An 18,707-nucleotide genomic window follows, 5' to 3' on the forward strand; every position below is an offset into this window, starting at 1 on the left:
TACGTAGATTGTTTTTGGTATTTATTTATTTATTTATTTAAAACTTTATTGCACAAAAGAATAACTTAATGTACAAAAGGCGAACTTAATACCATGAGGCATTCTCTACCAGTCAACCTTAAGGCCAAGCAGAAAATATTGTAGGCGGTGCATTAGAAAACCAAAAGAGAACTTATCTGGAAATAAAATATATACAATGTACATACATACATATATCACACGATTCTTTAATAAATATGGCATTAATACATAAATATAGATTAATAATACATACATATATATATACATACATATAAAATATATAGATATTATACGACTTGTCAGACAGATACTTAATTCTTCTTTGAACTGTCAGCAAAGAAATCACGCACAGATTTTTTAAAAGTATACTTGTTAAGTGCTTTCCTAATGTTAGGGGGAAGACCATTCCAGAGGCGGGCCACCTGAATGGAGAAAGAATCGGACATAAAACCCATCCGATGAAGAGGGATAGACAGAGCTCTGTTCGGCAACAGAGCTCTGTCTATCCCTCTTCGCTGTCTATTCGCTCTACCGGCGTAGAGCGAAGCTTACGGTCACGAGAGTCACCCAAAAAGTGAAAGAAGGATTTGAGATATTCAGGGGACTGTGGGTCATTGATAATAGAGTAGAGAGAGTAGAGAGAGCGGTATGTTGTCAGGAATGTTAAAACGTGTTTTTAAATATTGTCGCTTTTCGTATGTTTTGTCCCTCACGGAGGCACGCGTATAGCTCATTTATGTAATACGTACTAGGTCTATGTCTATCGTAGAGTTTTTTCGTCATTATTTATATGGAAAACATCGTAATCTGTGACTAGTCCAATTAGGAACATCACTCCTACCTCGCGCAAAAACTTACCAGAATAACTTTAAAATCTTTAAAGCTACCGCTTTCCTGTAGAAATATCTTAAGTTAAAGGCTATAAAGCTTAAATTCCTGATAAATAATAAATGTTTTTTAAATAATATCTTACAAAATATTACCTATGATGGTCAAGCAACTCTTGTCAGTAGAAAAAGGCGCGAAATTCAAATTTTCTATGGGACTACAACCCTTCGCGCCTACATTTTTCAAATTTGCCGCGTTTTTCTACTGACCAAGATAAAGTTACTGGCCGCGTAGCCAAGACGCCAATCGCTTACGCTTCGTAGCGATCGAAACGCAACTGTCACTGTACTCACTGTCACACTAATATGGAAGAGAAGAGTGATAGAGAGACAATGCTTTTCGTTGTCAAAGCGATGGCGATTGTAACCTTGGCTAGGCCGGCTGTAAAACTTAAAATCTCATAGGATAGATAGTAAAATACCGGTAGTTAGGATACCGGTGTTTAAGGGATTTTATATTGATGACACTAGCAACACCAAAACTGTCAATTGGTGAACTTGAAACTTCTACGTGAAGGTGAAGTTCACTGCAAGTTGTTTGTGTACTTGCGTAGGTGGTAGGCGCTCGGTTGGAGGATTTCGTCTTAATTTAATTAAAATAGAATAATTGAAAATGAAGTGGTGGAATATTTTATTGATAGTGGCTATGTTTAGTTTATTATTTATCGTGATTCCTCTTTCCTATAAGTCGGGCAATAGTAAACAACAGCTGCAATTAATGTTTGATGAATACATACAAAAGTTTAATAAAACTTATAGAAATAACCCAGAAGAGTACGCAACGAGATTTGAGCACTTTACGGTAAGTCCATCTGAATATTTATTTAGTAAAATCTTAAAATACAAACTCTTGAAGTAAGTTATCAGAAGTTTTTATCTTGGTACATTTACCCAGTTCCAATTTGATTGTAAACAATCCAAATGGAAACAGAAAATACTGCAGAATTTTTCTTATTTAAGTACAATAAATATCAGTTTTAATTTTATCTTAGTGTTATGAGTGAATAGCACTCACATACCAACTGGATGCAACAAAATTTGGTATAATATTCATATCCGTTGGGGTTTTTTTTACAGAATTTTATTTTCGATACGTAAAGTACCTATAATTAAAGTGTTATAATAAATTTGCAGGCCTCCTTACAAGAAATAGAGCAGCTCAATAGCCAGTCCCGTGGCTCTGACACCCAAAAGGCTCGGTACGGCCTGACCCACCTCTCCGACATGTCCAAAGCTGAATACAGAGAGCTGCATCTCTCCGATGAACAGCTCAAGAAGTCCCCGCGCGAGTATAATCAGACATGGAGCCGGTTCAGAGAACAGCAACGGATGGAGCACTTGAAACAAATAGGGCCTTCTTATGTGAGGACAAAAAGGGCGGCTGGCAGTTTACCGTTAACAGTTGACTGGTAAGTTATTAAATGTATTTTAGTTAACCCTTTATAGGGCACACTTAGATATTAACCCGTGGAGCATCATACTGTCACACGTGTGCTGGTAACTAGTATAGGTGTTCCATACTACGGTAAATATGGGGCGTTCCACAGGTTAAATATGGCAAAAATTACCATTATAACATCATATTTTTGTATTTATTTCATCCTCATATTTATTTCTGTAATAGTTATGCCTGCTACTGACTGTACCTATACCTAACTACCTACTGACTATATTTTACTGAACTAGTTGTGGTAAGTAAGGTTCTCCAAGGTTGAGGACCTTGGACAGTATAATATTGTGGTTTCAAGTGTCAAGGCACTTGTTACAATTTACATCATAAGCTATTCTACAGTCATGTCATACTGTAGAATAGCTTGCCTATATTAAAAATGCTTAAGTATACCGGGTATGGCCTGTAATACGAGCAAAAAATTTAACTGTAGGCTATACTCCTCATACTGACCAACATTTGATCAGCAACTTTTAAAAATAAGTTGTGGTTTGATTTTTAATACACTTTAAAGTTTATTCTAAGACGCAACGTATTGCGAATTTTGTTATGTTTAAGGCATGACAAGCAACGTCAATCACAAATGATATGGTATGGCGATGGCGTCCATTGAAGATAATATTTATTTTGTATGAAAAGTAAGAAGACTAAATACTACATAATTTTTTAAAGTTGTTTAACAAAAGTGTCACCATTTGAGGAGTACAATCTATGTTTTAATTATTTGCTCGTGTTACAGGTCACACCCTATATATTCTAGAATATTTATTTATTTTATTCCCTTCATGCCTAATTGACTTGTTGACTTGGGAACTTGAATACAATAAAAATGTCAATGCATATTTCATGTCCTACATGTTTGTAACGAATTGAAGTTAAAAAGTAAGTCATAATTGTCATAAATTATACATATGTCTTTAATAGCAATCTTCTTGGGTACCTAGACGACATCAGTGACACAGTAAATGTTTATTTTGTCATTATCCAACATTTGATTTTTATTAGATGCTAATGATTATTAAATTCTGATATGGAATCATTAAGTAGTTAATTAACGAGAAGCAGTTAACCACTACATAATTGGTGTTTAATTAGTCGATTAGCTTGCTGTTGCATTCTATTCTATTTCATATGTTATGCAATTTTGCAATTTACTTTATAGTTGTAGTTGATCAATCAAACTTTCATCAATCAATCAATCAACCAAACTTTATAAAATCCCAATCAACCGGGCGGTACGCTTGTTTGCTACCGACGTGGAATATACTCATACTCATAATCTTTATTGCATATCACATTATATCTTAAACTATTACTTACATATAATTGTGTACAACATGACACCCTGTAGGGCACAGCAAACTGCAGTTTATTCAGGAGGAGATTAGCTGGTTTGTCAGACCTTGCACTTTGTGACCATGTGCCGAAACTTGACACAGCTGATTCCCAGCTGGTCCCGAGCAGATACAGACTGGGGGGTAAAAATGCTTTAATAGGTACAGTCGCTATCAGATATATCGGAGCTGCCAAGGCGCTCAAAAATAACTGAACACGCCTCTATTCTCAAGGCGATATAGTGCGCGTATATATCTAATGGCAACTATACAGCACACGGGATTGTTATGCCATTTGAGGTTCTTGATAAATTGGAAATTCTATAGCGTAAGTATTGAACAACCAATTGAGCTAGCACCCTATAGATCGTTTTTTTAGGGTTCCGTACCCAAAGGGTAAAACGGGACCCTATTACTAAGACTTCGCTGTCCGTCCGTCCGTCCGTCCGTCCGTCCGTCTGTCACCAGGCTGTATCTCACGAACCGTGATAGCTAGACAGTTGAAATTTTCACAGATGATGTATTTCTGTTGCCGCTATAACAACAAATACTAAAAACAGAATAAAATAAAGATTTAAATGGGGCTCCCATACAACAAACGTGATTTTTGACCAAAGTTAAGCAACGTCGGGAGGGGTCAGTACTTGGATGGGTGACCGTTTTTTTTTTGCTTTTTTTTTGCATTATGGTACGGAACGAAGTATAAATGGCGGAACGTGATGGTATCATGGTACAAACAAGCAATACGATTGTGGCTGATGATATATCTCAAAAACCCGTCCCATTATAAGTAAGTAATGCAATCGCGACATAAATAAACAATTAGGTACCGTATCGTTGCGAAATAACGCCACTTCGTTGCTTCGATTCAGATAAGAAAGTATAAGCGTATAAGTAAAGCGCTTGTCAAATAAAGGAGATAACCTGTGTCATCGGACTTACTAAGTACCTAGAGGGCGCTCGAAAAAATGGCTTCTCGACCAGGCGTTCTACGACAATCGGGAGTTATTCTCTAGTACAATTGTAAGACGCTCTGATAATAACTATGTACCTAATTTGTATATCTTAATGTTGACATGGAATTGAATATGTACTACCATTAAAATGAATATGAATAATAAATATGAATACATATCCTATAAGCTCCATACTGGAACCACTTAGAATGAAAACTCAGCGTGGTTAAATTCGTAGTTCGAATCATCCGGCTCGAAGGACCACATTTTAACAAGTTGCTACTGTTCATAACCGAACACAAGTTGAGTATATTTAGGTGTATAAAAACTCTTTAGGTTCTTTTTTACTCTATTATTATCTATGATAAGAAACAACTGAATAGAAACAAGGTAGAAGAGATTTAGTTGTCATGGTATGAAAATGTAAGTTTTTGTGGAGAAAAATATATTTTGTAGTTGCAGTGAGTTGTTTTATTGTGGAGACACGGTCAGGACCAGGGCCCCTTTAAATTGTCTCGCACATTAAATTGGTCCTTCGAGAACTGTTTTAATTAAATTGCTCCTTCAAGAGCTGTTTTAAGAAGATTGCATTTTGCAAATAAAGATGAAAAGATGATGAAAAGTTTGAAATCAAGATGATCAAGGTGATGATACATCAACGATGATGAATTTTCAGTAGCTGTTCTTCTTTTCAAGAGAACGACTTCATTCTTAAACAAGACAAGAACGAGCATTTCGTCTGTTCGGAACGTCGTGATTTTCAACAGAACTAGTTCGTGAGGCGACATCAGGCGATTTCTGTGTTGGTGTATAGTTTCTAATAGTTTCCGTCGCGGTGGGGTGATCTGCGGCGAACGGTCTTCGACGAGCTGCTAGCACCCGAAGTATCCGAACGCGAGAGGTCAACGACCGCAGAACTGTCACCGCTCACCGGCGCCTTGTGTTGTTGGTTGTGTTGTGGTGGATGTAAATCTTGTTTATTTAATACAATTAATAGTTAACTGTAGAATATAAAGCTGGAAGATTGTCATATAAGTGTTCTGCATAAGTTCGTAAATGTATTTAGGGTCAAAATGGCTCAGTTAAAGGAATTAAAGGCCAATCGCGGATATGTAAAAGGCGCGATTAGTAGGTTAGAAACATTTTGTACCTCAAACGAATTCGCTGCAGCAACACTTGAAGTTCTTACTCAAAAAAAAGAGAGGTTGCTCAAAGCATTTAGTGATTACGAAGTATACAATAGAGCAATCCTGGCTATTGAGCCTGAGGATGGTGAGTCGTATGAATTATACGAATCTAAATGCGATTTATGTATCGCCATGTTAAATACGCGCCTACATCCTGCAGGTCCACCTGCGGCACAAACTACTGCATCGACATCTTCCGGACTAGAAGCAGGTAAATTTAAAAAACTTCCGTGCATTAATATTAAAGCTTTTGATGGCCAGAGTGTGATGGACTATCATCCATTCATAAACATGTTCAAAGCTGTCATTGATATGGATGCAAAACTGAGTTCCTGCGAAAAACTGTACTATTTACGGTCGTTTTTGGCAGGAGGAGCTTTAGATTTAATAAAGCATTTAATGCTTACAAATGAAAGCTATGAGGTTGCCTTGAAACTCCTTGATGATAGGTACAATAACATACCTAAAATTGTAAATTTTCATGTAAATAGCATTCTTGACATGCCAGTTTTGACAAAATGTACAGCTTCTGGGCTGCGTTCCATAGTGTCAACTGTAAATATGCATCTTGCAGCATTAAAAAACTTGAATGAAAAAGTTGAGTTCTGGGATACTATATTGGTCAATATTTTGTCTAGGAAGATTGATTCCTACACTTATCGTGGATTTCATCTTGAGCGTGATATGAAAGAGGTCCCTAATTTGTGTGAATTGCTTACTTTCCTAGAAAAAAGAGCAATTGCTCTGGAAGCCACAATGACGGAGGAGCCTAAAAAGCCGGTGAAATCTGTTGTGAGTGCAGCGGCGGCCACTGGAGTCTCATGTAAGTATTGCCAAGATTCTCATAAAATATATGAATGTGCCAAGTTTAAGTTGCTCCCTTATAAGGAGCGGTGTGAGTATGTTGATGCAAACAATTTGTGTAAATTGTGTCTCAATGGTCATCGAGGTAGATGTTTAATGAGATTGAAATGTGCAACTTGTCATGAATTACACAACACTCTGTTGCATTCGCCAAACAAAGGGAAGGTAATTAATGTTTCCTTGGCTGATGAACCCTCTCAGAATGTAAATAATAATAGCAAATCAAATGATGGTTGCTTGCCTACCGACTCGTCCACAAATGTGAGCTTGTCTGCTAGACCTCGGAATGCAAGTGTATTGCTTCCGTCTATAATTGTGAAGTTGAAGAAAAAAGATGGTACCTTTGCTCATGCTAGAGCACTTCTGGACTCTTGCTCGCAGATACATTTTGCTACTGAAAAATTGATTGAGGAAGTAGGTATTTCTACATATGATACTGATGAGGTAGTGACTGGTGTGTGTGAAAGAGACAATAATATTGCGCAAAAGGCTGATTTAGTTATTTACTCTACTGTGGGTGATTTTAAAGTTGATGTGTCATGCTGTGTGACAAGAAAGATTACTTGTGCCCTTCCGCAGCAAACATTTGACACGTCTCAGTTTGACTTTCCATCCTATGCCCAGTTGGCTGATGAGAAGTTCAATGAATCAAATGAGAATTCACTATTATTAGGTGCCGACGTCTTTTTCCAGGCGTTCCAGTATGTGTGCCGGCAGCTGACACCTGTGGGTCCATATTTGGTGAAGACGAGGTTCGGTCATATAGTAGGCGGGGCGCTGCCCTTCCCTGCTGGCAAGAAGTCTATAAGTAACTATTGTGTTACATCTAAAGGTAATCCCGTTAATTTTAATGTAGCTAGGGATGATTTGCAACCACCTTTCCCATATGTTAAACAAAGTGAGGTTTGTTTGCTGTCAAACGATTGTCAACCTTCTGAAGACATTGTTGATATTATGTCCAAATTTTGGGATTGTGAAAAAGTACCTGATATCATTAGGGAAACCGGTACAGAGGCTGAGCAGGCGGAACAGATTTTTCAGGAGGCTGTTAAATTAGAAAATGACAAGTTCACTGTAGCCTTGCCGGTGAAGATTGAGTTAGACAGGTTAAACTTAGGTGATTCTTTTAGTAGCGCCTTGCAACGACTTTTCAATTTAGAAAAGCGGTTGTCACGCGATCCGGAGTTGGGTAAAAAGTATAAAAAATTCATACAGGATTACATTGACCAAGGTCATGCTAAATATTTTGACATGTCTAATTATGACTTAAGTGCAGGTAATGTCATGTTTCTGCCCCACCACCCTGTGATTAGTTCCAGTAAAACGACACCAGTGAGGGCTGTTTTTGAAGCTTGTGCCGTCACAAAAAATGGTATATGTTTAAATGACATTTTGTTAAATGGTCCGGTGGTTCAAAAGGATCTTTTTGAAATTCTGATTTTGTTCAGAACTTTCAAGTATGTATTATTGTGTGATATAAAGGCTATGTATCGCCAAATTTTGATTGAGGATAAGTATCGTTGTTTGCAAAATATCTTGTGGCGCGATTCTCCTGACGAGTCAGTCAAATGTGTACAGTTGCAGACAGTTACATATGGTTTAAAGAATTCTGCGTTCTTAGCATGTAGGTGTTTGTTAGAATTAGCCCGAAGGTATGAAAGTCAATATCCTTTGGCTTCGTTTGTGTTGAAGCACACTTGTTATGTTGATGATATTCAGTGTGGTTCTAATGATTTGAATGAGCTTGCGCAGATGAAAAAGGAGTTGATAGGGCTAATGAAGTTGGCTAGTCTGTCTCTACACAAATGGTGTTCTAATAACCAAGAAATTTTAAGCGACATACCGGTTGAATTGCATCAACTCGATAGTAGGAGCTTTGATAAAAATAATGAGTATGTTAAAACTCTTGGATTGACATATGACGTCATTACTGATACTCTCGACATGAAGTGTCCTGTTAAAGAGGTTCAAGAAAAGTACACGAAGCGTCAGATGCTTAGCTTCATAAGCAAATTTTTTGATCCTTTAGGATTGTGTGGCCCTGTGTTAGTGCAGGCAAAGATATTAATGCAACAGGTTTGGTTTGAATCTTTTGAAATGGGATGAGGTTTTACCTCAAGGTCTTAACAAAAAATGGGTTGATTTTGCCAATAGCTTAGTTCAAATGTCCAGCATCTCGATCGCTAGGAATATTAATGTTCAAGGAGCGCAATCGTTAGAATTAGTGGGATTTTCTGATGCTTCTAATGCTGCGCATGGATGTTGTTTGTACTTACGTGTCATTGATGCTGACAACAAGGTTTCGGTGAATCTTTTGTGCTCGAAGACGCGCATCAATCCTAAGGCTAAATCCTTGACCATCCCAAAATTGGAACTGAATGCTGCCCTGTTACTTGCTATTCTAGTTCGGAAGGTGTATAATGCTCTGTCCTTAAAATACTCAGTGAGTGTTCACCTTTATAGTGATTCCATGATTTTACTAGCTTGGTTAAGAACATTACCGGTAAAGCTTAACGTGTACGTAGGTAACAGAGTTGATAAGATTAACAAGCTATCCTCCGACTTTGAATGGCATTATGTAAATACTCATGATAACGCCGCAGATATATTATCTCGTGGTGTAGAGCCCCAATTATTGGAAAAATGTGACATTTGGTGGCATGGGCCAAAGTTTTTGTCTGACCCTACTTATCATCATAAACCTGTAGAGCATGATATTCTAAAATATGATGTACCAGAGCTAAAGCCTACAACTCAAGCCTGTCATACTTGTGCAGATGTAAGTGTAAGTTCTAGCTCGTTGGATGCTTTGATACAGAAATATTCAAATATAAACAAATTGACAAGGATTGTAGGTTATCTCCTTAGATTTGTATTTAACTGTAAAAATGTAAATATTAACAAACGTCAGGGACATTTATCTCCCCAAGAATTAGACTCTGCGTTGCGTATGATAATTAAATGTGAGCAAAGAAAGTTCTTTTATAATGATATTGAAGACTTAAATAATAAGTTGCCATTAAAGTCTGGCTTAAATAGTTTACATCCTTTTCTTGATTCTGAGGGATTGTTACGTGTAGGTGGTAGATTGCAAAATGCAGGATTGTCCTATGACCAAAAGCACCCGATTATATTGCCCAAAGGTTCTCATGTCACAAAAATAATAATTCATAATGAACACTTGAGGTTGAAACATGCTGGTGCCACTTTGTTACTGAGTACTCTAAATGAAAAATATTGGATTTTGAATGCCAACAGAGAACTAAAGTCCGTTTTGTATAAATGTATAAAATGTTTTAGACTTAAGGCAAAAAATGCTACTCAATTAATGGGTTCTCTACCACTTGATCGTGTAAATATGACCCGTCCATTTCAAATAGTGGGCACGGACTATGCCGGTCCTTTCTATGTAAAGCAGACTAGAATTAGGAAACCTGTGATCACAAAGGCTTATGTTGTGATATTTGTATGCTTTGTTACAAAAGCCATTCACGTTGAATTGGCATCTGACATGACAACTGATACTTTTTTAGGGTGTCTTAAAAGATTTATATCTCGTAGAAACAAACCTACTAAAATATATTGTGACAATGCAGCCTATTATAAAGGCGCGGAAAATGTTCTTAAGGAATTGTATGACCTTCAAAATTCCGCTAATCACCAATCGGCTGTGGTTGACTTTTCTAGTTCTGAAAGAATATCCTTTCATTTCATTCCTTCTTATTCCCCAGTGTTTGGTGGTTTGTGGGAAGCTGGTATTAAAAGTGTTAAATATCACATGAAACGTGTAATTGGTAATACGGTGTTTACCTATGAGCAAATGTACACAATTTTGGTTCAAATCGAAGCCATTTTGAACTCTAGGCCGTTGACCCCTATGTCTAGGGATCCTAGTGATATGACCTATTTAACTCCTGGACATTTTCTCACTGGTAGTTCACTGACTTCTTATCCAGAAACGGATATTACAGATGTAAATATCGGTAGATTAAGTTTTTGGAAACAATGTGTTCAATTGCAGCAACATTTTTGGCGGCAATGGCATAAGCAGTACTTGGTTATGCTGCAGAGTAGGCCGAAGTGGAGAAATGAGTCTCCCAACTTAGAAATAGGCACTTTAGTTTTGTTGAGGGAAGATAATACCTCTCCTTTGTGTTGGCCAGTAGGTCGAATTGTTGATGTACAACCTGGTAAAGATGGTAAGGTTCGAGCCTTGCATGTAAAAACAGCAAAAGGTTTCATTGTTAAAACGAGTGTTGCCAAGGTGTGTCCTTTACCAATTGATTACAGTTAGGTAAACTGTTTTGTTCATTTGTTTATAATTTAGCGTTGATGCTGAAGTTAGTTAAGGTTTAATTTTTGTTGATTGTTAACATTGTAAATGTTGTTTTTTGGCTAGGCCCCCAACATGTTCATAACCGAACACAAGTTGAGTATATTTAGGTGTATAAAAACTCTTTAGGTTCTTTTTTACTCTATTATTATCTATGATAAGAAACAACTGAATAGAAACAAGGTAGAAGAGATTTAGTTGTCATGGTATGAAAATGTAAGTTTTTGTGGAGAAAAATATATTTTGTAGTTGCAGTGAGTTGTTTTATTGTGGAGACACGGTCAGGACCAGGGCCCCTTTAAATTGTCTCGCACAGCTACTGCTGTATCCGAATCTCTTTCGAAGTTCAGACTATTGCGTAATTCAGAAAATTGACTCTGATATAATAGAACTATATATAATTTTTGAAATTATCAGTAATTGAAAATGAATACTTAATTATTAGGTATATTACCGCATGTATAATGCTCAAAAATCTCACAATATTGGAGGCGCCAACAATTGCAATCAGCGTCAAATGTCAAAACTAGTTAATTTAGTGTCATTAATAAAATAGTTTTAAGTATTTTAACAAGGCTAAATAACTCCGAAACGGGTCTATAAAAAGCTAAACCGGTTGGTGATTCGGATCACTCAACTTAAAGTCGTCCGGATTGGGTTACAAAATGACTGTTTGATGAAATGATGAAATTGAAGAGTTTCCATACTTGTTGTGTTGTTGTTTTACGTTATTTTGAGGTATGTCTTAAATAAATGTGACTATCTACGAAAAGGGACCTTATTATCGATGGCGCTTACGCCATTATTAACGATGCTCCGATATAAATACAATGCCGCGCGACGCTGTGCGCGTAAGCGCCATCGACAATAAAGATCCGTTTTCATAGATAATGCCCCATATCGCAAGATGTAGTCTTGTAATGGAGAAATGTATTAGTATCTAGCAATTTTGGAGTATTTATATGTAGTAGGTAGCTAATGTTCATGGGTAACTACGAATTCTTTTTGCTTAATACCATATAAGTGTTAGCGCGACGAACGCAAAGTCTAGCTATTACCTAACTTTTTATCCAAAATGTAGGGTTTTAATGTTGGGCAATAACTTATAGGTCTCGGCAATTTACTTTACAGAACATGTAGTTAGATTCTCATACAACATATCCGAGTTATGGATTTTATTTGCTCCATGTATAAGATGTACGCCTATACGTGGAAAAAGAGGATCGAGGATGCCTTTGCCGAGCAGTGCGAGCGTGACACTCGGCTCATACAAATTATTGTTATACATATTTCAGGCGAACAAAAGGCGTGATAGGGCCAGTCCGGAGCCAGGGCATGTGCGGCGCTTGCTGGGCGTTCAGCACTATTGGCATCGTCGAAGCTATGGCTGCCATCAAGACTGGCAAGCTTGTACCGCTCAGCGTTCAGGTAATACTGTTAGTCTAGGATTGACTCATCGTCAGCTCTGTTATGAGGTCTTGGTGGCTGAGATTGCAGATTGATCCAGAGGCCGTGAGTTTAAGTCTCACCAAAGCCAGTAATTTTTCCAATACCAAGTTTATACGTATTTAGAGTCTTAGTGACTATCGCCCTTCTACGAGTAGGTGCGTAATTTTTTCTCGTTACGATGATCTTATGTTCAAGGCGAAAATTTCGTTCCTCGTATGGTGTATTCGTATAGTCGAAGCCGGACATTGGGTCGAATATTGGGCCCTTGTCCAAAAGCGGATGTCCACTTACCATGATTGATATAGCGCGGAGTCGGTTAAGTGGTGATTGACCTGATCGCTAAATGATATGCACCAGTTTGGACAAGGCATCATGCTCATGAGTTAGTGTATTGTAGTCTAGTCTAAAAATATTGGTGTACTTTCGTTTCGGCCAAATACATTTCGCCAAATTTCACTTCCCAACAAACTTATCGCAATAGTTTCATTTCCCAAAGGAACCTTTAGCAAAGTTACACTTCGCATATAATTTATTTGGTCAAATTATCATTTGGCATGATTTTACTTTGTCAAATGTTATTAGGACAAAAACTTATTTAGCAAACGTTTTTATTGTCTAATATTATATTCCAAAAAGATGTTTGGTCAAAATTGTCACTTCGCAAATTTGTCAAATAGGCATCTCTATTTAAAGTACTTTTTGTTATGTTATAATAGGTACGTTAAATTCTACGTAATTTGGGTGGGTTGGGTTAGGTTTGAACTGCGATCCTCATAAAACGGAACCGCTATCAGAAAAGTGGGTTAGGTAAGGTTAGAATTGCGGTCCTTACAGAAACGAAATTCTATGTACTAAAAAAAGGTCATCGAAGTGGATTAATTAATTTAATAGAATAACGAGATGTAAAAAAATTGCATGACATTTTAAACTAAAATGTGGTTTGAATATTAGTGGTTATTTACTATTTTTGGGTTACAATGATTACTTTGGTGTTATTTGCTTTAATAGAATAGCAAGATGTAACAAATTTGGTTGTCATTTTACATTAAAATGGAGTTTTAATTTTAGTGATCATTTACTACATATTTTTGGCAGTAAGAATGTTTTTTTTTGACGTTACATTTTACTATGTATATGTAATGACCAGTTAAATACTAGACAAATAAAATTCTGCAGCCTCCACTTTATTGGTATGTAAATTGTATGCCATGCAATATTTTGGGACATGTAAGTTATGCTTAATGATACATTTGACTAAATAATATTTGGTAAAATGAAACTTGTCCAAGTAATTATTTGCTAAACAATAACTTGCCAAAAAAGACTATTGCTAACTGAAAATTTGCGATAAGTTGTTTTGCCAAACATTTTTTTGGGAAATGATAATTTGGGAAACATAGTTTGGGATGTGATACTTTGGGAAACGATTTTGGCCCATTCGTTAGTAAACCAAAAATATTGCTGTTGGTAGCACAAATATGTATGTAAGGTGGCCAAGATAATAGCCTGTAGGTACATAGCACCAGAAATAGGTACATAGAATGACATGATCTAATGAACAATCTTCACGAAAAACAATTTCTCAAAACGAGTTCCCTTGACTATTTTATCTGCAGTTTTCAACAAATGGCGCTATCTAAGAATAACTGCAATAGGAAGTCCCCAAATAAATAGGTGTGCCTATAACATTATACCCAACCTACTTTGAGCCAGATTCGCCTAAGCCTTCTCGTGCATAAGAGGCCTGTGCTCAGCAGTGGGGCGTACCATCGCCCACTTTGTTAACTGACAGTTCGTGAACCTTATTACAAAAGGCATAAGGTCCACAGATGTACAGTTTAAGAATGTTGCTGTTTGTACATGGGCCGAATTCCTTTCATCACATTTGTTGTTTTAAGTGGCAAGCCAATGCTATCTCATCATCATCATCATCATTATCATCTCAGCCATAAGACGTCCACTGCTGAACATAGGCCTCCCCTTGGACCTCCATTCGTACCGGTTGGAAGCGACCCGCATCCAGCGTCCTCCGGCGGCCTTAACAAGGTCAATGCTATCTATACCTATCTTATATGCTATATTTCAAATATTTGCGACAAGAAAACAATCGATTTTCCTAATTCCAGGAAGCCATAGACTGCGCAACGCTCGGCAACGCCGGTTGCCAAGGCGGGGACATCTGCCTACTCCTCGACTGGCTCATGATCTCCAAAACAGCGGTCCAAACAGCCACGGAATACCCGCTACGACTGATGGATGGCATATGCCGATTGAACAAGAATGCAACTGGTGTGCGGGTCAGAACATTTACGTGTGATGAGTAAGGAGATATATTAAATATATTAAAAACGGGTTACTCACGTATTTTAAGTCGAAAAACGCTCTAAAGTATGACTCATAGTCCCGAATGCACTTCACTGGTAAGTAGTTAAGTAGATAAGTCATTATCACAGACAAGACATCCTCCATACTGAGCATAGTAGCGCTACCCCCTCTGCCACAAATATACGGCAGTTTTACTCCATTTTTAGGGTTCCGTACCCAAAAGGTAAAACGGGACCCTATTACTAAGACTTCGCTGTCCGTTCGTCCGTCCGTCCGTCTGTCTGTCACCACGCGTCGTGTCGTGGCTGTATCTCACGAACCGTGATAGCTAGACAGTTGAAATTTTCACAGATGATGCATTTCTGTTGCCGCTATAACAACAAATACTAAAAACAGAATAAAATAAAGATTTAAGTGGGGCTCCCATACAGCAAACGTGATTTTTGACCAAAGTTAAGCAACGTCGGGCGTGGTCAGTACTTGGATGGGTGACCGTTTTCTTTTTGCATTTTTTTTCCGTTTTTTTTTTGCTCTATGGTACGGAACCCTTCGTGCGCGAGTCCGACTCGCACTTGCCCGGTTTTTTTTTTAGTCAAGTGTCTTTGTGTGACGTCCGTGTCTTTGAACGGACCAATCACGACACGGGATTCGCTCACCTCGTCCCCCGCACCCCTGTATTTTTGGCAGCATCGGTTTCATGAAATAATTACTCTTGGCTCCGTCTAGAGGATTCCTAGTCTGTGGTCATTATTATCGTCAGCGGAATGGTCTCCAGGCACAAAATGGCGAGGGAGGCGTAAAACTAGCTTTTGAGGGTTGAGCGCCAATCGTTAACAGAAAAACCGCCACTAGATACTAGATACGCGCCACTATAATGATTAAAAAATCGCTCCAACTCATGGAAAGATCATACAACTTCCTACTCCGAGTAAATAAAATCATTTATTCAGGCTAAATAAGGTAAACGTACTATTGCTCGACATGCTAATGCCCAATAGATGATACCTTGCCGTCACCTCTATTGACAATGACTTAAGTTTCAAGATGACATATACTGGGACCGCATTGAGCACCAGTAGGTACGTTTACCTTAAACCCTATTTGTAGAAAATAGCTCTCATCGAAACTACGTACTCTTGTATCTTTTTCTTAGTCAAAGCTATTTCGCAGTTCAACATCAGCAACTAATAATGATATTGTTTCAGTTTCGTGGGCGCTGAAGACAAGATCCTAGAAGCCCTCGCCACGCACGGGCCGGTGGCTGTGGCGGTTAACGCGCTCACATGGCAGAATTACCTCGGCGGAGTCATTCAGTACCATTGCCCGTGAGTTTACATTCTCTAAGTATTCAGAGATACAAGATACATCGACGAAGACGGAAGCATCGTAGCATTCTTTTTTTTGTTCCGATCAGTCTTGTGCCACCAAACTCGAAGAAGAGTTCCAATATACATACTTTACGTAACATTATGCCATTGTTGGTATATGGTCTTAACAGTTTTACTTGTTTGTTGAAATGACATAAGAATATGAAGGTCACTTAAGTGTAATTTTGTCTCACTCAGTGAGCAAAATCGCATTCTCCTCTCCTTTCCGAAGTCGGTTAAAAAGTGCGTTTACAGTACTTATGGTCCTACATGGCATGGCACTTTTCGTGCGTATGTCAAGTTTAAAGGGCCATATGTACTGTAAAACGTTATACGATATACGTGCGAATAAGTAATTCGCAACTCGTGTCGAATTAACACTCCCTTCGGTCGTGTTTTAATTTATCGCCACTCGTTTCGAATTTCCTCTTTTCCGCGCTTGTATCTTAATTATCTATTTAAAATGGTATTCATTATATTTCAGTGGCGCCCCAACCGACTTAAACCACGCGGTAGAACTTGTCGGGTATGACCTGTCGAGCGACGTGCCGCACTACGTGGCCAAGAACTCGTGGGGCGGCGAGTTCGGCGCCGGCGGGTACGTGCGGCTCGCCGTCGGCGGCAACTTGTGCGGGCTCGCCAACGAGGTGGCCAGCGTCGACGTGCTTTAAGATAACCACTTTATTCCAGTGGCTTAGCTAGCATGAGTGGCACCCGGTGCGGAAATTGTGGGTGTCACACCAAAATTCAATCAAAATTGTATAATATATTTAAAAAGAGTAATTGTAATTTTTGATGAATAGCTCATGATTTACTCCATCGCTTTCTTTTTACGATTTTTTATAGGTGGCACTACTGATGTTCACGGTCGAGTGTCACCCCTAAATGGGTGACACCCGGGGCGGACCGCCCCCGCCGCCCTCCCCCTAGCTACGCCACTGCTTTATCCCTATCACCAGTCACTAATACCAGACTAACCTCTGCCGTGTAGAAGTCTTTAAAAACTGAAATGTCATATACTAAGAAAAAGTGACCAAGGCCTTCAGTGTCCCAGGCTGGAATCGAACCAGCGTCTTCTGCTGTCGCGTCAGGTGCCTGCGCCATTCGGCCACCAAATGTAGAGGTATCATCAAATGTAGAGATATCTTTAGTTAATGATATGTAAAAATAGACTGAATAATGTAGGCAGCTAAAACTCGTTGAAACTCTCCTCTACTCTACTCTAGGTAAGTAGCTGTTGTTTTTTTTTTAATTTTATACACTTGTACTTTGCAATAACTCGATAAATTATTGTTAATTGTATTTCTATATTTGAACGTACGCCCCGCCGTTTGGTGCAGATAGTTAACTAATTGTCTTAATTATGCTAAACGTGGTTTTTAAGAACTAACTTGCCGACTTTTTTGCCATTTAGTGGGACTTTAACGGAGACAGGGTGTCATAACGACGCTTAAGAATCAATACTGCCTAGTTAAGTAACAAATAATTTAAAATTAAAACAATTATGGCATGCTATTCGTAATTTTTTTCTGCACCTAACTGCATTAAAAGGTAAAAAACGTCAAAAATGTTAGTTAGACAGTATTGATTCTTAAGCGTCGATAATTTTAGGTTTATTTTATAATTTTATAGGTAATAATTTTCTCGAATACGTAGTCTACCCTTTATGCAATGGTAGGTTATTTAATCCCCCGCCCCTTCGCTTCGCTTGATCAAGCAAGGATGGCATTTTATACCTCAATTATTATTTTAAGTTTTATAAGCTTTTTTATACGCATTTAGATTTAATTCATCTTAGTTGTTGCAATATGTTGTGTTCTTGGTATGTTTTGATTTTATAACAAACGTTTTTATTACACTATAAGACTGATATTGACATATAAGCAATATGTTTAATCTGTGTTCATTGTGTATTCACTAAAATATTACAGAAGGATATTATGGTTAAGGAAAGGTGATAAATTGCTCGGATGTTATTTTTCTCTACCAATCATATTTTTTTATATAAAATAAGAATAAGTACATAACTCATATAATAGTCAAAACATTTAAAGCATATTTCATTTCGATAGGAGCTGAAAGCGGTTACTTGATTTTATTGGTTATGTGGAAATATATTTATATATGTAGTTATTGCCTCCTTTCTTTGGACCGTCCTGTAGTGCCTTTGTTTTTTAATAAAATGTTATTAATATAAAGATTTTTTTACTTTTTTACTCTACTCTTCACTAACAGACACCCAAACATTGAATGTATGGAATCTCCGTACAAATTAACTCGTACAAATAAATTAAAAATCAGTTTTTACTAAATTGACAAGGTGCAATTAAGGTTAGCCTTTATACTCTTATTAATTGCTAATTCTCTAAATCTAATAGGTAATTTTTGTATAAAGCGAAGAAGATGTACTTAATAATACCGGCTTTTGTTAAAATAATGAGTTAGATTAGACCTATTAGACGTATCATGAATTGCATATAATTTTCGTTACGTTGCGATATTTGATCAATCGACTGAATTCATTGTAGGTACTC

The 18,707-nt window shown here is 37.7% G+C and overlaps 1 protein-coding gene across 1 annotated transcript; it reads left to right on the forward strand.

Moving 5' to 3' along the window:
* The first annotated feature begins 1,445 nt into the window (after positions 1–1,445).
* Positions 1,446–18,371, forward strand: LOC134670773 (cathepsin O-like). The gene is made up of 6 exons (XM_063528586.1): positions 1,446–1,710; positions 2,043–2,317; positions 12,328–12,460; positions 14,608–14,801; positions 16,012–16,131; positions 16,658–18,371. The coding sequence occupies exons 1-6, from the start codon at positions 1,522–1,524 to the stop codon at positions 16,842–16,844; spliced, it is 1,098 nt and encodes a 365-aa protein (XP_063384656.1). The 5' UTR covers positions 1,446–1,521; the 3' UTR covers positions 16,845–18,371.
* Positions 18,372–18,707: the final 336 nt, after the last annotated feature.

This window comes from Cydia fagiglandana, chromosome 14 (assembly GCF_963556715.1).
Source record: "Cydia fagiglandana chromosome 14, ilCydFagi1.1, whole genome shotgun sequence".
NCBI lineage: Eukaryota > Metazoa > Arthropoda > Insecta > Lepidoptera > Tortricidae > Cydia > Cydia fagiglandana.